General features: G+C 48.4%; 1 protein-coding gene across 11 annotated transcripts in view; it reads left to right on the top strand.

Annotated features, from left to right (window-relative positions):
• The first annotated feature begins 4,701 nt into the window (after positions 1-4,701).
• The window catches only part of BCL2L1 (BCL2 like 1), a 46,342-nt gene continuing 30,538 nt past the window's right edge, over positions 4,702-20,505 (top strand). Inside the window, exons 1-3 of one of the 11 annotated variants that reach the window (XM_070485713.1) lie at positions 4,722-4,951; positions 5,949-6,067; positions 6,341-7,034. In XM_070485713.1, the coding sequence (XP_070341814.1) occupies positions 6,471-7,034 (564 nt within the window). In that variant the 5' untranslated portion in view covers positions 4,722-4,951; positions 5,949-6,067; positions 6,341-6,470. Of the gene's footprint in view, positions 4,952-5,121; positions 6,068-6,124; positions 6,273-6,340; positions 7,035-20,505 lie in introns of those variants that run through there. The other 10 variants (XM_070485716.1, XM_070485715.1, XM_070485714.1 and 7 more) reach the window with 10 other exon arrangements.

Below are 20,505 nucleotides of genomic sequence, written 5' to 3'. Positions count from 1 at the left end.
TTTGCTATCAGTCACACAGCACAACTCTGGTACAATGTGGGAGAGGACTATACAAGGGTGTAAATACCAGGAGGCAGGGATCTGGGGGGGCATCTTGGAGAAGCTGGCTACCACAAACCCTCAACAGTATGTTGATTAGTTTTGCCTGTTTTCAAACTACATATAAATGGAATCATACTGCACTATTCTTTTGCACTTTTTTCATGCAAAGTATTTCTGAGATTCTTTCATGCTGTGTGTAGCTAAATCCACTTATTTTCTCACTATATCATATTACTGTGTATAAACATACTATTATTTGTTTAACCCTTCTGCTATAATGGACACTTGGGTAGTTTCCAAATTTTTGCTGTCACAAGTAGTAATGCTATAAACATTCTTATATCTGTGTCTTGCATGTGTGCAAGAGTTATTTTAGGGCATATATCAAAGAATAGAATTGCTGGGTCATAGGTCGTGGTCATCTTCAACTCTATTAGGTAACAATAAATTTTTTCCAAAGTTTTCACGTTCTTGGTCCACTCTTGATTTGACCAGATTTTTTCATTTTTGCCATCTGGTGCGTGTGAAATGGTATCCCACTGAGATTTTAATTTGCACTTTCCGTGATACCTAGTGAGGTTAAGGATCTTTTCAGGTTTATTAACCACTCTGGTTCTCTTCCTCTTTAGCATCTGTGCAAAGGTCTTTTCCATTTTTCTTGTGTCTTTATCATATTAATTTCCCAGCCTTTTTCCTATGCATGGTATTTAGAGTTGAGATCACATCACACATCTAACTCGTATATTTTTCTATTCTTTCTTTTCTTTTCTTCTTTTTTTTTTTTTGAGGATGATTAGCCCTGAGCTAACTACTGCCAGTCCTCCTCTTTTTGCTGAGGAAGCCTGGCCCTGAGCTCACATCCATGCCCATCTTCCTCTACTTTATATGTGGGATGCCTATCACAGCATGGCTTGCCAAACGGTGCCATGTCTGCACCCGGGATCCGAAACGGTGAACCCCGGGCCGCTGAAGCGGAACGTGTGCACTTAACTGCTACACCACTGGGCCGGCCCCATGTATACTTTTATTTTCACTTAACATTACACTATAAGCATTTCCGCATCATCTAAATCTCAGCAAATGTTTTTAAATAGTGTTTTCCAGTTTAAAAAAAATAGTCATGTTAGATGATACAGAAAAGTATAAAAAATAAAATAAAACCATTCATAATTTAACTACCCAGCAATAATCACCTTTTTGCAGTCTATAATTCCTTCTACTATATTTTGCATGTAAATGTACGTTTTTAATAAATTAGAATAATTCTCAACAAACCTATTTTTTTACAAGGTGTTATGTTTTGAGCATTTTCCCATATCATTAAATATTCCTCAATTACAATTTTAATGTGTGAATTTAACGCATGTAAACCATCACTCTATTTGTTGAACTTCTCAGTTTTAATTCTTCTTTCCTGTATTATAAATAACCTTGCACAAAACATCTCCGTGGATAAATCTTTGGCTGCATTTCACTTCTTAAATTAGATTCCAATCAAAGGCCATTTCTCAATGATCTTTTCAGAGTTGTTTTTAAGGCTCTTGATAAATATTGTAAAGTTCCTCTCCCAAAAGACTCTCTCCATCTTTCCAGAATATAAACTTCTTTACGTCCTTTCTGTACAAAAGCTTTCCTCCAGTGCCTCTTTAGTGTCCTGCACACTCAAATACACATTCACATTGTCTTCTCTGCCACACTCCCCTCTCAGCCATGCCAGTTTATTTCCAGGACACACCATGGGCTCTCACATTAAACCTCCATGCCTTTGTTCAGGTGGTGTCTTCCACCTAAAATGCCCCTTACCTCCTTTCTTTCCCAGGCAAAACCCTATTCTCCTTTTAAGGGCCAGTTCAGTAAAGCCCATGTCTCTGGGCAGAGTTGATCTGCCCTCTGCTGGGCTCCCAAAGCATGCCATAGACTTCCATAAGGGTAATTTTCACCTTCAAATAATTGTGGCACACAGCAGATCTTGTCCTGCTCCAGTTTAAAACCCTTCCATGGAACATAACAGAAAGTTCAGAAATTGACCCAAGTACACCTGGGAATGTAGATGATGATAATGGAGACGTTTCAAATGAGTTGGGAAAAGATAATAATATTCAGATAACTGGGTAGGAATTTGGAAAAATTTTTCAGATTTTGCTCTCACACCTTACACCAAAGTGAATTTATGATGGAACAAGGATTAAAATGTAAAATATGAAACCATGTAAAAACTAGTGGAAAACAGAGAATTATTTGTATAATATCAAACTGGAGAGGGTCTTCCTAAGAATGACCTAGAACCCAGAAGCCACAAAGGAAAAGACTGATAAATTAAAACATACAAAATAAAAGTTTTTCCATGGTAATAAATAATAAATTGGAAAATTGTTTACAACTTATATGTAGAAAAAAAGGATAAAAATTCCTGTAAATCAATGGGGAAAAAGTTCATCAGAAAGACCAACTGAAAAAAGGGCAAATGAAATGAACATAAAATTCACCAGGACAAAATATCCCCCCCCCAAAAAAGACTCATAAGTGTGAAAAATTGTTCAATTTCACTTTTTTTTTTTTTTTTTGGTGAGGAAGATTGTCACTGAGCTAAGATCTGTGCCCATCTTCCTCTATTTTATATGTGGGACACCATCACAGCATGGCTTGACGAGCAGTGCATAGGTCTGCAACTGGGATCTGAACTTGCAAATCCTGGGCTGCCAAAGCAGAGCGTGCAAACTTAACCACTACACCAGCAGGCTGGCCTTCAATTTCACTCTTAATAAAAAGAAATGAAAATGAAAGTGGCTCTCAGTTTTTATCTATCTGATGAGCAAGGATAAAAAGGTTTGATGACACTCTGTACCGTTCAGGATGTGGGGAAATCGGCACTCTCATATTTTATTGGTGGGAGAACAAACTGATACAACTCTTATGTAAAGCATTGTGCCAATATCCATTAAAACAAAACAAAAACAAATTCATATACTCATTTGTTGGTAATTCCACTTCCAGGGATTTACCTAACAGATAAACTCCTACATGCAAAACAACGAATGGACAAGTTATAACCTTATTTGTAATAAGAAAGGATTGGAAACTACCTAAGTGTTCCCGAATAGGGGATTGGGCCAGGAAATTATGGCATGTTCTTATAAAGTTGTGCAGTAATTTAAAAAATTGAGAGCTCAGGGAAAAAGCAAGACGTAGAAGTGTTTATAGCAAGCCACCATTTGTGTAAAACATTTATACACATAAATGTGTTGTGAATACAGCAACCATCTCTGAAAGGCTACAGAAATGATGACCTCTGTGAGGGAACTTGGGGGTGGGAAGAAGACCCACCGTTTCATCCCAGGCTCTTTGGTATATTTTTAATATTCAGTGTTCCTGTATACGTAGCTATTTTTAGTCAATTAAATTAACATAAAATAAAACACCTTTCAATGTTTAGAATCAAGTCCAACTCACTTCCATGGTCAGCTTTCCAACTTCCTCTCACACTGTATTTGCCATCCCTCACTACCTTCCAGTCACACTGCTTCTCCTTCAGCTTCTGGAACATGCCAAGGTCTTCCTGCCTCAGGACATTTGGCACAAGCTGTTCCCTCTGCCTACGCTGATGTTCTCTAGGCTCCTTCCATGAGTTGGCATTTTCTTTTCTTTAGAAATTTAAAAAAAATGTACAGCTTTTTTTTTCCCCCTTTGGCTAGGAAAGGTTCACCCTGAGCTGTTGCCAATCTTCTTCTCTCTCTTTTTTCTTGTCTTTTTTTCCTCCCCAAAGCCCCAGTATATAGTTGCATATTGTAGTTGTAAGTCCTTCTAGTTCTTCTGTGTGAGCCCCCACCGGAGCATGGCTACTGACAGATGGGTGGTGTGTTTCGGCCCCGGGGGGACCAAACCGGGGTGTATGGAAATTTAACCACTAGGCCACCAGGGCTGGGTCAAGTTGGCATTTTCTGATACTTCAAATCTTGGGTTCTACGTCATCTCTTCAAAGAGGCCATCCTTGGCTACCCTGCATAAACAACTGTTGAGAAAATGCCTCTCTCTCACTGGGCAGGGAGGGTGGGCTCACCTCCCTGACCACTCAGTCTAAAACAGCGCCTCTCCCTTCACCCTCTTCATGACAATACCCTGATCTACTTTCTTTATAGCACTAGTCACTATGTGAAATTGCCTTGTTCCTGTATCGTCTTAGTTGTTTACTGTCTCTCTCCATCTCAAGGGTTTGTCTCCATGAAAGCAGGGACCATGTCTTGTCTTGTTCCTAACTCTACCTTCAGCAACCCAAACAATACACATTTGCTGAATAAATTTATGCAGCATATACTACGGACTGTGCACTCTTCTATGGACTTTACAAATAACTCTTTTAATCCTCAAATAACCCAGTGAGGGAGGTTGGTTTTTACCCATTTTAGAATTAAGGAAACTGAGGCACACAGCAGCTGAGGAACCTGCCCAACTAGCAGAGTTGGAATCCCAGACACAAGGTGGTTAGCCACAATGCGATGCTTTTTCGACATATAAACTGACCGGTGGATGAAACTGACTGATTAAATGAATGAATGAATGGGTATGTGAATGTAAACGTGGATTTTTTTTGCGTCTCCGGAATCCCCCAGCTCTACCGCAAGGCGGCGCTCTCTCCCAGGTCTTGCCGCTGGTCCTCAAGGCGCGCACTCCCTTTGCGTCTCGGGCTCGCGCGCGCTGCCGCGGCACCGGAAGTGACTGAGCTTGCAAGTTCCCCCGGTCTCTTCAGGGGAAACTGAGGCCGGCTCGTGCGGAAGAGACAGCGCGAGTCGTCAGCCAGGTAGGCCGGCCTGGGTCCGCGGCGCGGAACTCGGCCGTGAAGAGCCCTCGCGTCTGGAAACGACTTGGCCGATGAAGGGGGGATGTGGCCCCCCACGGCTGGCGGGGCTCGCAGGTGAGAGCGCCGCCTCCCCTGTGCGTGGCAGGCGGTGCGCCCAATGGGAGCCCTGCCGTTCCGCTTCTGTGCCATCTGGGCTCGCTGATTGGCTCCGCCTGGGCGGGCCGCCGGGGGCGAGACCCCTCCTCCCAGAAAGGTCTAGGGGGCGCCCCTGAGGGAGAGCGGTTGCCTAGCAACGGGGCGGTGGCCCGGCGGGTACCCGGCCTAGCGCGCGCGCGAAGCCGCGAGGCCGCAGCCCACCCACTCCGGGCTCCGGAGAGGTGCAGCCCCCGGCCCCCGAGCCCTCCCAGGGGCGCCAGGAAGCTGCTTTGGGCCCGCTCCCAGGAAAACGTGGTCTCAGCCGTGGGGGGCCCAGAGCAGGCCTCGACCCCTCTCCCTGACCGGAGGAGAGGCCCGGCGCCTCATCCTCAGCCGGTCTTTGTGCAGGGTGCCGGCGGCCATTGTGTCCGTGCGGGGAATGGAGGACCCGGCAATCCCCCACTGCCACCGCCACGTCCAGGGCCTTTGGGGAATTCAGAGAAAACCGGCGGCGTTTCTGGGGGGTCCCCGGCCTTCAGCCTCCCAGAAAGGCCCGGCGATGGCCTTTCCGAAGTCAGACCGCAGATCCGAGGCAGCTTCCCCCTCCCTCCGTCCCTCATTGAAACCTTGAGCCCCATTGAGAAGTCCCTTCAGGGTTTCGGAAGCCTCACTCTGGGCTGGTACTTAAATAGGAAAGAAAGAAAGAAAAAACCCTAAACCCCAGACCAGCCACCTCTAGGAGAGTTCTCCTGCCTCCCAGTAGGAGGCGGAGAGCCAAGGGGCGTGCAAGAGCGAGGGGGCTGGGCTCCCTCGGGTGGCAGGAGGCCGCGGCTGCGAGCGGCCGCCCTCGATCTGGGCGATGGAGGAGGAAGCAGGCGAGGGGGCCGGTTCCTGAGCTTCGTAATTCCTGTGTCGCCTTCTGGGCTCCCTGCCTGTTGGGTCGCATGATCCTTCCAGCCGCTGCTTTTTTTGCCAGCCACCGCGAGGCCGGCTGAGTTACCGGCATCCCGGCTGCCACCTTCTCTTCCTGACCTGTGATACAAAAGATCTTCCGGGGGCTGCACCTGCCTGCCGTCGCCTGAGAGGGATTTGAATGTAGGTTGTGCGGAGGCGGGGGTGGGGGACCGACTGCCCGGGGAGTGACTTTCCGAGGAAGGCATTTCGGAGAAAAAGAGGCGGCTGGGGTTAAAAAGGCCGGTGTGATGATTCAGAGCCCGCTGGTGCTTTCAATTTGACTTCATTGAAGTCTCCTGGAAGCTAGACCCAGACCTTGATGAGAGCCACAAAGAAACCAGTTCTGGTACCTGGAGGGGGAATGGGATGTTGTAGGGTAAATGGCATGCACATTAATTTTTTTTTTCCCTGAAGCTCTTTCTCTCCCTTCAGAACCTTATCTTGGCTTTGGATCTCCGAAGAGAACCACTGAGCAGAGACCAGACTCTGTGAGTGAGCAGGTGTTTTGGACAATGGACTGGTGGAGCCCATCCCTATTATAAAAATGTCTCAGAGCAACCGGGAGCTGGTGGTTGACTTTCTCTCCTACAAGCTTTCCCAGAAAGGATACAACTGGAGTCAGTTTAGTGACGTGGAAGAGAACAGAACTGAGGCCCCAGAAGGGACTGAATCAGAGATGGAGACCCCCAGTGCCATCAATGGCAACCCATCCTGGCACCTGGCGGACAGCCCCACGGGGAATGGAGCCACTGGCCACAGCAGCAGCTTGGATGCCCGGGAAGTGATCCCCATGGCAGCAGTGAAGCAAGCGCTGAGGGAGGCAGGGGATGAGTTTGAACTGAGGTACCGGCGGGCATTCAGCGACCTGACATCCCAGCTCCACATCACCCCAGGGACAGCATATCAGAGCTTTGAGCAGGTAGTGAATGAACTCTTCCGGGATGGGGTGAACTGGGGTCGCATTGTGGCCTTTTTCTCCTTCGGTGGGGCACTGTGCGTGGAAAGCGTAGACAAGGAGATGCAGGTATTGGTGAGTCGGATCGCAACCTGGATGGCCACTTACCTGAATGACCACCTAGAGCCTTGGATCCAAGAGAACGGCGGCTGGGTAAGGACCACGCCCCTTGTGTATTCCTTTTGCTTGGCCTCTGGTCAGAGAAGTTCCCCAACAGTCTCTACCCTGTAGCTCTTTCTGTTGTGCTGGGTGATTATTGGAGATGTTGTTTCTTAAGGAGATGTGAGTGGCCTCATTGCACAGCAAGAGGTTAACTGTTCTGAAATACGGATGACCTAGATCTTGAAGGACCAGGCATCTTTCATTCTGGTCACCCTCATGACCCCACTCTTTCATACTTGTGTTCCAGTTTCTCAGCAGAGGAAAACAGCCTCTGTGTTCGTTTGGCCCAAAACCTTTGAGAGTGGGAAGTTAGTCCGGTGTTCCCCTCCCCTTGATATACAGGCCCACCATGCAAAGGGGGATGAGTATAATGCCTGGAGAAGGCAGTGAGCATCAGTGACCCACAAGCCCCTCCAGTCTTACTCCCCAGGGATGTCAGTCCTGTCCTGGGCTTCCCTCCCCCAAGTCAAGTTCCCTTTATTTCAGGGTTTGCACACAGGGTACTCTCCTCTCACAACAGGGCATGGCCAAGCAGGAGATCCCCCTGGCTTGGATGGCCGAGGATGGCCTGATTTTAGGGCAGTGTTAGCTGTGCCAGTGGGCCAGTTGTGTTTGTGCTGCACCCCTATGTTCATTTGCTGTAAAGTGTGCAACTTTCTGCATGGTTGGCCTGTTTGCGGAGCTCTTGCTGTGTCACGCATTAAGCTCGGGGACTTTGCACCTCACTGCCTGGGGTCGGTTGGGGAGCTCCAGCTGTTCCGCCTGTTGCTTTCCGGCCAGGGCCCTGGGGCCTCTTCACCAAGCACCGTTTGCTGGCAAAGCAAGAACCTGGTCTGTGGGCCTCTGTGGGACATTGAGATTCAGTCACAGACTTAGGAACCAAACTGACACACAGGTGTGAGTCACGTAACTAGCTGTGTGACCTTGGACAGGCCAGTTTACCTTAAGCCTCAGTTTCTTCCACTAAAAAAATGTGGCAAGCCCTCCTTGCCTTGCAGAGTCTTGTCAGTCTTGTTGCTAACATGAGCACAGTGACTGACACCAGCAAGTTTTGCTGTAGTAGTTGTTATTGGTCCCAGACACACTTTCTGGGCCCAAGAGTCACACCCCACCCCTTTCCCTGGGAGGGAGAGTTGTCTTGCCCGTCAGCAAGTCAGGATGAGACAGTGGTGAGAGATTCTTTGCCATGATCATTGTAGGCAATTTTTGCTCTTCTGCAGTGGACTCAGTCCTATTTCCTTGCTTATCTCCCTGCCTCCTGCCTGGGGGAGGGAGGTGCAGGGCTTATGAGAGGTATGCTGTCCCCTCAGAATACCCAGGATATCGAGCAGCATGTGGAAAATAAGTCATCTATTGAAGGAGCTGAGGTGGAAGGGGGCCATTCACCATGGACTCAGGAATGTCAAGAATGCAATTATCCATAGGCTGGGCCTAGGGTGTGGCAGGCACTTCAGTTTACCACTGAGCAAGAGACCTCCAAGTAGGCCCTGGACCCCACCCCCTGTCTTATTTCCCATTTCTTTGCAACTTTATCAACTTTTCCCGCTGCCACTTCTTGTAAGAGGGGTCAAGTCAGTAGAGGTCAGATGACTAGGGTGGGGTTGGGGGAGCTGAAGGCCCAAAGCTCTCTTGAGCTAAGGCTGACAAGATTTGAAAGCCATTCTGTAAATGAACTCCCTGGGGGGATAAATGATTAAATAGTTCCTGTTGGTTTGTGCAATGACCTCTCTTATTCCCTCCTGCTTTGATTCTCTTTGGGGGCAAATATTTGTTCAGCTGATTACAGGAGGGACAGGATTCCAGGCCTTCAGACACACCCTCTGAGGCATCTCCAAGTAGAGACTTTGGCCATTTGCCAGCTTTGCCTGACTATTGTCTTTGGCCAGTGGTCCTAATACCAAGTGGGTTGTTGCCAGCTATTAACAAAAGGCAATCTGGGAGAGGTGCCTGGTCTGCCAGCCAGCCTCTGCAGAGGGCTACCTGGACCAGAGGATTGCCCGTCACCCAGTGTTGCACGTGGAAAGAGGTTTTAGACAGCAGTGCTGGGCAAGTTCATTAGATCACTGCTGGATTGAAATTCCATCTTCTCTCTCTTTGCTCAAGAATTGTCAGAGCCCGTTGAACAACATACCATATGTTACTTCCTCTTGGTGACATAGGGAATGTGTGCAGAAGAGCCAGTTAAGTCAGAACCATTTCTGGGCACCCATTCTCCCTGAGGCCAGGAGGTAAAGAACATTTGACTTGGTATCCTTTGGGTAGAAGGTACCTGCCCACTTCCCTCTCAGGTACATTCCTGTTTGAGTTGCACAGACTGGCTCCTGCAGTGGCATCTCATAATCTTCCTGGAGGCTGTGGCTAGGGCTCTGTGGGTGTAGGAGTTATGGGCTATTCCACTGTGGAGTATGCTCTAAATTTAGCACCCCTACAGGAAAGGGAAAGGAAATGAGCCTGTTTGGAGTACATCTTATGTATGAGTCATTGAGTTAGGTTTTTTACTTATGCAACCAAAATTTACTGAGCATCTACTATGAGGCAGGCACTGTGCTTGGTGCTGGCCATAAGCCAGACATGGTACCTTCCCTCACGGAAATGATATGCTGTTTCATATATTCCACACAATAACCTTCCAAGGTAGATGGGTTTTGTCCCAGTTTACATGTGAAGCTCCTGGTAGCTAAGTGGCCCCAGGTGCCCCTCAGCCAGTTAAGTGACTGAGTGAGAATTTACACTTAGGTTGGCCTCACTCCAAAGCCTGAACTCTTTCCATCCACATCAGGTTGTCCTAGGAGTAATAAAGTGACCCAGACATACTGGCACAGAAAAGCAGAGATGCTGTTGGGCCAGGCAAAAAACGCCTGTGAAGGTGCTCACTCTGGTCTGTCATCCCGGTGTTGTTCAGATAGCTGCAGGGAGAACAGTGCCTTTGTTGGCAGTAGCAGGTTCCCAAAGGCATGTATGTAGCCTCAGATTCTGGCACTGGTGAAACTCAAGTAGGTATCAGGGTTTTGCCCAGTCAGGGTGGGTTTCTTGTTAATTTTTTCATTGTTAAAACCCTCCCTATCTTACCAATAGGTAAGAATCATTTGGGTGTGTGGTGGCCTGCCCCTAGGTATGTCTACTTAATTGTGAGTGATGCTCCAAAGACTGGAATGCCAGACTCATAGTCACACCACCCCCTGCCTGGAGTCACCTGGCAAGATGCTGAACCTGTTTGTCTCTCCTGTCCATCCTTCATTCTCACGTATAAAATGGAATAATGATAGCCACCTGCCATAGCTTGACTCTAGTAAAGGATCTAGAACAAAGGCGCTTCCGGGGCCTTAATTGCAGGGTGGAAGCGCCCCTTTTAATGAATAGGCTACTTGCCTCAGAAAATTGAACTTTACCCCGAGAGTTTCTTAAGAAACAAAGCCAGCCCCTGAGATATTTACCTAGAATCGTATATGATGTGACCCTCCTCGAAGGGACAGAGTGTTTCTGGGGCTTTCCAATGGGAATGTAGACCGTTACAGGGCAAGGACCCAGGTGGGCCAGACCATTTTGGGATCGCTGTTCTTGGGAAACCCCTCAGCTTGATGGAAACATCATCGTTGAGAGCAGTGGACAGAGTGTGGGGGAGAACACATAATTTGGCGTTTTCCAGGCTGCGTGGCTCTGTGGTCTTCTAGTTTCTGTAGGTTTCTTCTTGCCTGTTCTGGCTTCTTTGACTTGGATGTATGCTTAGCTGAAGCACCTCAGCAATCTTTGCAGATCTCAACAGCTGTTGGCAATTCTGCGGTTTTCATGGGGAAACCCCATTAGAAACCCCAAACGTGGAAATTTTTAGTAATCTCATTCAGGTCCTAAAGTGGGGTAGAAGTGTCTCAGGGGCTCCCCCCTCAAAACACCCATTTCTTCTAGATGTACATTTGAGGTTGCTCTTAAAACTCTGTCACCATCACAGGGGTTTCCAGACTTCCTAAGACTGATTTCCCCAGTAGCCCCAAAGAGCCCTCAGCTTCTGGTAGAAAATTACCCAGGTATTTTTTCAAGGGGCCCCAGCGGAACCCAGAGGGTTTTCTTGACTTTTGTGTAGGTGGTCACCAGATTTGTCTGGGCGACAGGAAGCAGCAGTTGTTAGCTGTTGCTTCCCCAGCAGGTCTCTGTCCTGAAACCAGTGAGCTTGAGCATCCTCCTCCGTGCCCAGCCTCCCTGGTTTTTCCAGTGCCCTCAGCCTTCTATCATGGGGCTTTCTTTCAGCAACTGTGGTTTTTGTCTGGGTTTAGCATGGATAGATTCGTGGGTGATTTCCAGTGAGCTGCTCTTCCGCAGAAACATAATCTCCTGCTACCTTAATTAGCAGGGCCCTGCCCCCACCCCCAACCTCCAACCTAATTCCACGGAGTCCTCCCTAAGGACTCCCTCTCTTTTCTTTGAAGGAGTACTCTGCTCTTGGATCCGCTTTTCTTCTGTCCCTCCAGCTGACAGTCTGTCTTCCCTGTTCCCAGCTGGCAGACCTGAGTCAGACAGTCCCACTGGGTCTTTTTGTTTAGCCGGGGGAAGAGAAGACCCAGGAGAGTATGCTCACTGGGTCCAAACATCTGAAGGAAGAGGGGCTAAGCCTGTTTTATTGGTACAGTGCCCAGCAGACTTGGGATCCACCAGAGGAAAATAACAGTGGTAGAGTTTAAATTAGTTTAAGGAAGACATTTCTAACACTGCCATATCTCTCCCAGGTTTAGGAGCCTCCTGAGGGTGGAGTCCACATCTTGTCTGTACTTGTTTCCTCAGCACTGAGCAGAGGTCTTGGGCATAGCAGGTACCTAATGAAAGAGACACCCACTAAATTTCTGGAGAAACAGACACTTATCAAACCAGAATGATAGTAATGAGAACTGACCTTTACCTAATCATTTATTCATTGGTTCACACAATGTTTATTGAGCTCCTACTATGTGCCAGGCTGTCTTAAGTACTAGAGGTACAGCTTTAAATAAAACTAAGTTTCTCTCCTTGTGGAGGTCACATTCTAGTGGGATGAAACAGATGATAAATATGTAATTATATATATATAATATATAACAGGTGATAGTGCTATGAAGAAAATAATGCAGCTTGAGGCATAGGGCATGCCTAGCTAGGGAAGTGGGGCTGCAATTTTCAAAGAGTGGTCAGGGAAGGCATCTCCAAAAGGTGATATTTGAGCCAAGACCTGAAGGTGAGGTGATAGATGATACAGGTACCTGTAGAAAGAGTGTTATAAGCAGAGGGCATAGACTCAGGAAGGAGTAGGCTTGGCATGTTCAGGCATGAGCAAGAAGGCCAGGGTGGCTGGAGAAGAAACAGCATGAGGGGGAGTGGTAGGAGTTAAGAGGGCAGATGGTGGGAATTGAGCCGGGAGAGGTAGCCAGAGGCCAGATCACATAGGGCATTATAGGCCGTGATGAGAACCTGGCTTTGGTCGAATGAGAGAAAGGCCAGGAGCAAGTCTGGAGCAGGGATGAAGTGATATGAATTCTGCAAGGTGGCATCCTGGGAGCCCAGTGAAGGGGCTAGTGCAACTGCCAGGTAGAAAGAAGAGTGGCTTAGATCAGGAGGTGGAGGTGGAAGTGGAAGTGGTGAAAAGGGTGTAGAGAATAAGACCAAGCTTGCACATGGTGTATTGATGTGTCCAGCCACCGTGGAAGCCACGTTTTTTAACCACTTGGAGGTCATAGAATCAAGGCTAAATAAGCTGGATGTTCTTCAGGGATGGTCCTCCTCCACTCTAGCAATATTTCTGTCTGAATAACTGCGCCATGTCTGGGTTCAGGTCCCAGCCCCCTATGTCTAGCTGTGTGACCTTGAGCAAGCTCCTTGACCTCTGAACCTTGGGGCAAATAACACCTGCTTCAACAAGGTCATGACGAAGACCTAATGAGGTGTGCCTGAGATGTGCAGAGCCTGGTGCGTGTTGGCATCGTAATTCTTGCCTTCTTCGCCACAGAACTCACATCGGACTTCCATTCACAGAATTTTCAGCAGCCATTCTCCCTTTTTTGGACTTCATATAGTGACCCTCCAGCATCCCCTAAGGGCTGGCAGGCCCTAGCAGTGTTCCTGTCATGGCAGCAGCTCCATAGTGTTCCTGTGACATGTTGATACAAGGACTGCTCTGAGAGTCGGGACCCCAGTTCTACTCTCAGCCTGCTCCAGTTACTGTCTCCCCTCGGCCGAGTCATTTCACTCCCAGGCCCCAGTTTCCCCGTCTGTGAGATGGAGAGTTGAATAGACAGTCTAGGGATCTGCTTCTCACTGGCCTTAATCCTTGTGGCAGATCCCACCATTACGGCATAGTTCACATTAATTATGTTTTAGGAGGGCTCTTTCCTATCAACAGCTGCGGCATTTGAACCGCAAAAATTAGCAAATCTCACTGTCAATGTAGGGTAGTTTATCACTAACCTCATAATAATATTCCACATTTATGTGGCACTTTACAACTTAGAAAGGGCTTTCGTATCCACCTTGCCTTTTTGATGCTCACAGCCACCCAGGGAGGTGAGCAGGAGGGAAATCAGGCCCAGAAGGGTGAAGTGACTTGCCCAAGGTTACATCAGGAGGAAGATGCAGGGTTTCAACTTTCAAATCTGGATTTTACCAGTTCCCTACCTACTGTGTGACTTTGGGCAAGTCTTTTAACTTGTAAATGGCTATAATTCGAGCACCTTGTTCTGAAGGTGCAGTGAGTTAATTCGGGTCTTAAGGCTCTCAGAATAGTGACTGTTAGTATCAGCAGCCAACAGCAGCCGCGTCCTAGGGCTCCTTCAGTCGTGTCATCTGGCTTCCCGTCTATTACATATTGATTTTTGCAGAAAGAAACTGCTTTGGGGACCTTCTGCTACTTCGTTTCATCCCTGATGAGACTCTCAGGCCAAGGCGGAGCCTTACAGCTAGCTCCAAGCTACAGTGCTTTTTGGGCAGACTCCAGAGCTCCCCTCGGAACTAGAGGTTTTTCTCTCGCTCTTCAGGAAATGCCATTGCAATGACTTCCATGGACTGCTTCCTGTCCCAGCCCTGCAGCCGGATTCCTGCTGGTGAGAGTGTAGAAGCTGGAAAGTAATGTCCCTAAAGGCTCCCCGCTACAAACTTTTTTTGGACATGTTCCCCTCCCTTTCCTCTTGTGAGTCACTTTCTTTACTCCCTCTCCCTCCACCCTTCACCTAGCTTCTCCCTCTAGCCTGTGATCATCCCTTTAAGATTTAGAAAATGTATTTCCACTTAGTTCTGTCAGACGTTTCCCCCACCTCTCACTGGGGGTTTGGTCACAACTCCTGAGTTTTCTCTGTGGTTCCATCACTCAGTAGCAGTTTCAGTCTTACACGCCCCCTAGAGGAACATTCAGCCTGTCACTTGCAGTGCCTTGTGTCATCCATTAACCCTGAGTTCCCGCAGGGGCCCCCACCCCACCCCTGCACAGGACAGAGACTCCTGAGAGATCTTAGAGGTTTGGCACATATAATTCCTGTCTCTTGGAGATTGATGACAAAGGGTAGAGTGAAGTGGAGCCTGCCACCCACTCCCCCCGGTCACCTTTCAGGAGACGGCTAGAAGGTTGAAACCTTGTTGGACAATCATCTGAGGAATGGGAGCTAGCTTGGGAGGGGATTGGAACGCACTCAACTATGCCTCAGATCCTTTGTTCCGCTCTTGAAAGGGAAACATTCCCCTCCCTGCTCCGTGGCCACACACACGTGCCTTTGTTCCCCCGAGTCAGGCAGGGCCGGCCCGGGAACACAGTGTCCCTTCCAAGGAGCCTGACTTGCCTCCCCAGAGGCTGGCCTCCTGGTCAGTAGGACTGGAATTCTTGCTCAGGAGCCCCCAGGCTCGTGTGCTGTCCGTAGAAGAGTGTCTCTCAGAGGCTGAGAACTTGCCTACAAACAGCTGCCCAGGGACTCCCCTGGAATTATTCCACGGGATGCCCATGTCCCAGGATTAAACAGTCCCTCCCTTTTATTCCACTTGGTGATTAATATTATTGTTAACATTACTATTAATAGCACCCAACATTTATCAAGTGCTTACTCTGTGCCAGGCATTGTTCAAAGTGCTTTACGTGTATTAATTTATTCCATTCGCACAGCAACACTTCTGGAGTTGGTACTGTTATTATCCCCATTTTACAAATGAAGAAACTGAGGTACAGAGAGGTTAAGCACCTTATGCAAGGTAGCACAGTTAGTAAGTGGCAAAGCCTGGGTGGCAAGCCAGGGGGTAGCTTCCAAGCTCCCACTTTTAAATACTATACTGTGCCCCTCCCCCCACTATACTAGTATCTGGATAATTGTTGGCATTTATCCAGTGCTCACTATGCGACAGGTGTTTTACCAACATCCTCTCTGTGTTACTATCCCAACAACCTTGTCATTATAGGACACTGAGCTTTGGGAGGGCTCAGTTCGCATGAGGCCGAGTCAGGATTTGAAACCAAGTCTGTCTCACTCCAAAGCCTGCGTTCTTTAATCTCTAATTCTTCTTAAAAACCCTACAAGGTAGGTGGTGTTTTATGGTTGGGAAAACAGGCTCAGAGAAAAGTGACATGTACAGGAGGACCTTGCCAGGACGACCTGGGGTTCCAACTTGAGGTGTTGGACTTCACAGCACTTTACTACCTTAGTAGTCTGTAGCGTGACGATAATTGCTTTTATGTGCGTGGTAACACTTTATAATGTCCCGGACTGCTTTGTATACATCATTTCACAGTGAGGTAAGTGAAGTGGGTATGTTCAGTCCCAAGTTAGGGAGGAAACTAAGGCAAGGGGGTTTTTCCCATAGTAAATGACAGAGTCAGACTTAAAAAATCTGTGTTCTGGCCTTTAATGCAGTGTTATTGTTGTTGCCGGCCTGCCCTGAGGCTGGACTCATTGCTCAGAGCTGTCCTCAGAGTTTTGTTTCCTTTGTTAAATCAGCAAATACTGATGAATGCTTTATATGGGCCAGGTGCTGGGGATGCTAGCTCCCATCCCTCAGTGGTCTGTTTCCATGCCCCACACCTTGGGCCTTGCTGATGTCCTTCTGTCATCTGAATCAGGCTGTGTGCATCACCCATCAGTCCCCTCACCTCCCAGCCACACCAGGCACCATTCATTATTGTTAGCATGTATTGATCACCCTCAACAAGCCCATACATAAAACTCTGGACTCAGATTTGAAGCTTAGCTTGTTTTCTTGCTGGTGGCATAACACTAGGCAGATCACCTTCAAATTCTCGCCCATTAATCTGAGAGAATAATACCAACCTCCCAGAGTAAAGCGAGGCCTAAATGAGAAAGTGAGATGCAGAAGTGTTTTTGAGTAATGATAACAGATACAATGTGTTGAGTGCTGCCCTGTGCCAGGACTATGTTTATGCCCTTGACGGAGTCATCTTGTTTGGTCCTCACAACTGCTCTGGTGTGAAGATGGAGAATCCACAGCTTCCAGAGGCTCTATAATGTGTCCACAGTAACACACCTTGTAAGAGGCAGAGCTGGGTCTTGCACTCACATGCGTCTGGTGCCAAAGCCTACCCTGAAGCCACTGTGTCATTGCTTCTTTGCAGGCCTGGACTGGCTTATTTTACCGAGTACCTGGCACAGAGCCTGGGGTTAGGCAATGGCTCCACGAGGGTCTGCTCAGTGAACATGAAGGGTTGTTATCATTAGGTGCAGGTTAGGCTACAAAAATGTCTCTGTCCTAAGGAAGCAAACTCATTTGAAGCAGTAGGAATAGACCCAAAACTCTTGACGAATGGCTCCAGGCAAACTGTGCCAAATCTGTGGTGTAGACTCCAGAATCGGAAGAGGACAGACCCACTGGCTGCATCCCACAGGTGCCCTGGACCTCTGCCAAACCAGCCCACTTCCACCATCAGCTAGTCAATTGATGACTGGGCCCAGAGGCCTCCATCCCAGCCCGTATCATCAATATGTATCTTCTCCCTTGCCAACTGTATCACCAACCCAGACCCTCTTCTGTCCTGGTAGTGGAAAGTGTCAGAAAGAGGAAAGGTCCCTAGAGGCTTGAATAATAGCCCTCTCAGCACTGTGGCTTTATGCAGTTGACACTGAGTCCTCAGTTTCCTCATCTGTAAAATGAAGATAATAGTAGTAATCTCTTTCTCATAGGCTTGCTGTGTTTCTTCTGCCTGGATCATTCTTCCCCTAGAACTGATCAAGGCTGTCTTATCATTTAGGTCTCCGCGCAAATACCACCTCTCCAAAGGCCACCCGTGTTTACATGTTTACTGTCCATCTCCAGTAAAACCTAAGTTCCCAGAGTATAGGGGCTTTGTCTCATTTTTTCCGTCATCTCTAGCATCTAGCAGAGTTGGCACGTAGGAGACACTCAGCAAATATTTGTTGAATGAGCAAGTGAGTGACTGTAGCCCACGTAGCACAGTGCCTGACATACAGGACGCTCAGTCAGTGTTAGGCATCATTATTACCTGTTAGGAAGATGTGGATCATGAAGGCTTTCATTAGGTGGAAAGAATGTGGCAAGGGCAGACTCAGTGGGTAAGAAACACCCAGCCAGATCTGGAGAGTGGAAGTGTATGAAGCATTCGGGAGACAGTGAGGAGCCAGATCTGGAGAGTGGAAGTGTATGAAGCATTCGGGAGACAGTGAGGAGCCAGATTGGCTGAAGAGGGTCTAGGTTGTCAGTCAAGCTGCTCAGGGGAAGGGAGCAGTGACTGATGGTGGAGGTCTTTGGGCAGAGGGGTGAGAATGGTTGACTGTAGGGTGGGCCCAATGGGGAGAGGCCCAGCACCAGAGGGATGCCACCAGGTCTCTGGTAATCCCCGGGAAAGAGAATCCCTCTCCAGCCGGGGCTCAGCAGGCAAAGCTGCAGGGAGATAAAAGCCAGAGGCACCTGCGACCTGCAGATCAGGTAGGCTGCCCTGGTTGTTATTTTGGGGCTCTGGGCCAGGTGCAGATTCAAAGGCTTGATTGAAGCCTTTTGGCAGCTCTGGTCCCAGCAGGGTAAACATCACCTGTCTCCTGCCACCTGTGGCAACAATGCCAGGAAGGTACCCTGGGCAGGCCCAAAGGGGCCCAGCTTTCTTGCTGCCCTCATGGAACAAGAAATACCCTCCAGGAGAGGCCACTCCTTCCCTGCTCCACAGCTCCCTTTCTGAAGGGCTCAAGTGGCAATAAGGTGCCTCCTGCCCAAAAGGCCCCCATGGTTCCGGCCCATGGAAGGCAGGGGTGGAGCATTGGGAGCCGTTGACAGCTGGGCCCAGCTGGGGGGAGGGGTCAGTTTGGGAGCAGGTGCAGATTTCGAGGAGGGCGGGGCCTGAAGGGAAGTAGGGATCTTGGTAGGCTGCAAAATTTCCCTCCCCATCCCCCATCCCGCAGCCACAGCTGGCGTCTTCAGGAACCTGATGACCTAGTTACAATGCCTAGAAATTGTTAGCTTAGTTTGCAGTTCAGGGCTGTGCCAGTCTCTCCTCTCTGAGGCTTCTTGGGTCCAAAAGGTGCCCTGGCATTCCCCCGAGGGGGTTCCTCGTGAAGGACACGCACCATATCACGTGTAGAGGCTTCTTGGCCAAGAAAGGAAAGAACCAATCAGGCTCCTTCCCTTTTTCCCTGGTGTGCCCCCCCCATCCCAAGGAGAAAAGACTCCTCTGCCCCTGCCCTCGCCCCTTTCTGTTTCTCTCTGGGGGGTTGGTGGGTGGCAAGTGGAGGTCACAAACTTCTTCCCTGGAGTTTCAGCAGAGAGGGAGAGACTCCTGTTGCCCTAGGGATAGCTTGAGCATATCTAACCATTCCCTCACCTCCCATCTCTGTGTGATGTTCAGACCTGCTGGAAGGGGATGAGAAAGAATCTCTTGGGGGCTCTGGAGGTCCCAGCCCTCCCAGGCAGCAGCTGCTCCTGATGTTCCTGGTGTCTGCCTCTCCAGTGCCTCCCTGGGAGAAATTCCATCACTGTAAGAGTCAGGTACAAAGTTTGACAAACCAATGCTGAATCCTACTTGCTCTATTGTTATCTTTGGGCAGATTTCTTAATCTCCCCCAGCTTTAGTTTCCTCACCTATAAAATGGCGATAATAATGTATAGTGCTTTTCTTGAGAGCGTGAAAATAGCTGGTAAGATACGTGGAGCACTCAGCATGGAGCCTGGCATATAGTAGTTACTGAGTATGACAGCTGCTATTACTGCTATTTGATCACTGTTGGAAATATTCTCCAAGAGCAAACTTTTAGGCTGACAGAGTATGTAGATACTCTTTGAACCAAGAGCTTGGAGATTTTGAGATTCCTGAAGCTGGGGACTGTGGCTCATAACCTTGTCCCTCGCCGCCTCCACAAGGGCCCCAAGTCATGCTGTGTACGGGTTTGACCGATGTTGCTGACTAGACTTCTGGCAATGGGGCACATTTTCTTTAGTTTTTACCAGGTGCCTCCAAGAAGGCAGGGGCTTCCTCCTCTGCTGTATTCACTGCTGTATCCCTAGGTCCTGCCACAGAACCTGGAACAGAGAAGGTGCTCAATCGCTATTGTTCACTGAGGAGGAGACTTAATAAGTCGAATACTTAAAGTGCTTAGGAGCCTGCCTAGCACACAGTAGGTGCTTGACATGTGTAAACAAGGTGTTGTAGGACTCCGGAGTTTTTCTAGGATGGCCCCACTCCTTGTTTGCACATGGCCATACGCCTCTTGCCCAAACTCTGCCTGTTGCCTCATCTGTTGAAGGAAGATAAGGCCTGCTTTGCCTCCCTCATAGGCTAGCTGCGAGGCCCGAGGAGCCGATAGATGAAAAAGCACTTTGAAGACTATAAATGTTTGGTCATGTTGCTGCTCTTTGACTGAGGTCACAGCCACAGCTGTGTCATTCATTCCATTCATTAATTCATTCAGCCAACCAGCATTTTTTGAGTGGAAACAATATCCCAGCTCTCTCACATATCTGGCTTCATGAATTTGGACAAATTACTTTACTTTACATCTCTAAGCCTGGATATCTATAAAATGGAAATAATCCTCATTTCACAGGATTTTTGGGAGAAAGACTAAGCAAGGTGCCCTGAGCTTCTTGACGGTGGAAAGTACGTCTCATTCACTGTTATCTCTTAGGTCTAGCACTCGCTGGCTGAGTGTTCAGTGACCGAGTTAACCAGCGTTTGTAACAGTGAATGGTGTGTGTAGAGTGCCCTGCGCAGGGCCTGGTGCCGAGTAAAAGCTCACCAAGTGCTGCGTCTTTCCTTTTCCTCTCACTGTGAAGTTTGGTCATTCATTGACTCAGCTATTGCTTGTGTTCTGCAGTCAAATTACCAGGCAAGGCCAGATCTCTGAGTGTGACGCAGATGAGAAGTAGAAATGAGTATTAGCTCCTAACCCCAGGATGTCCTCACCTGCCTGGGCTGGATGCTGAGTGGGAGCTCTAACCCGGCCTGGATCAGTGCTGCTAACATAAAACTGAGGCGCAACAGGCCTCACCCCACGCTCACCTCTGACTCAGA

The sequence above is a fragment of the Equus asinus genome, chromosome 15 (genome assembly GCF_041296235.1).
Source record: "Equus asinus isolate D_3611 breed Donkey chromosome 15, EquAss-T2T_v2, whole genome shotgun sequence".
In the NCBI taxonomy this organism is placed as follows: domain Eukaryota; kingdom Metazoa; phylum Chordata; class Mammalia; order Perissodactyla; family Equidae; genus Equus; species Equus asinus.
The sequence above is the reverse complement of the archived record's forward strand: the minus strand, read 5'-3'. Positions and strand labels throughout refer to the sequence as shown.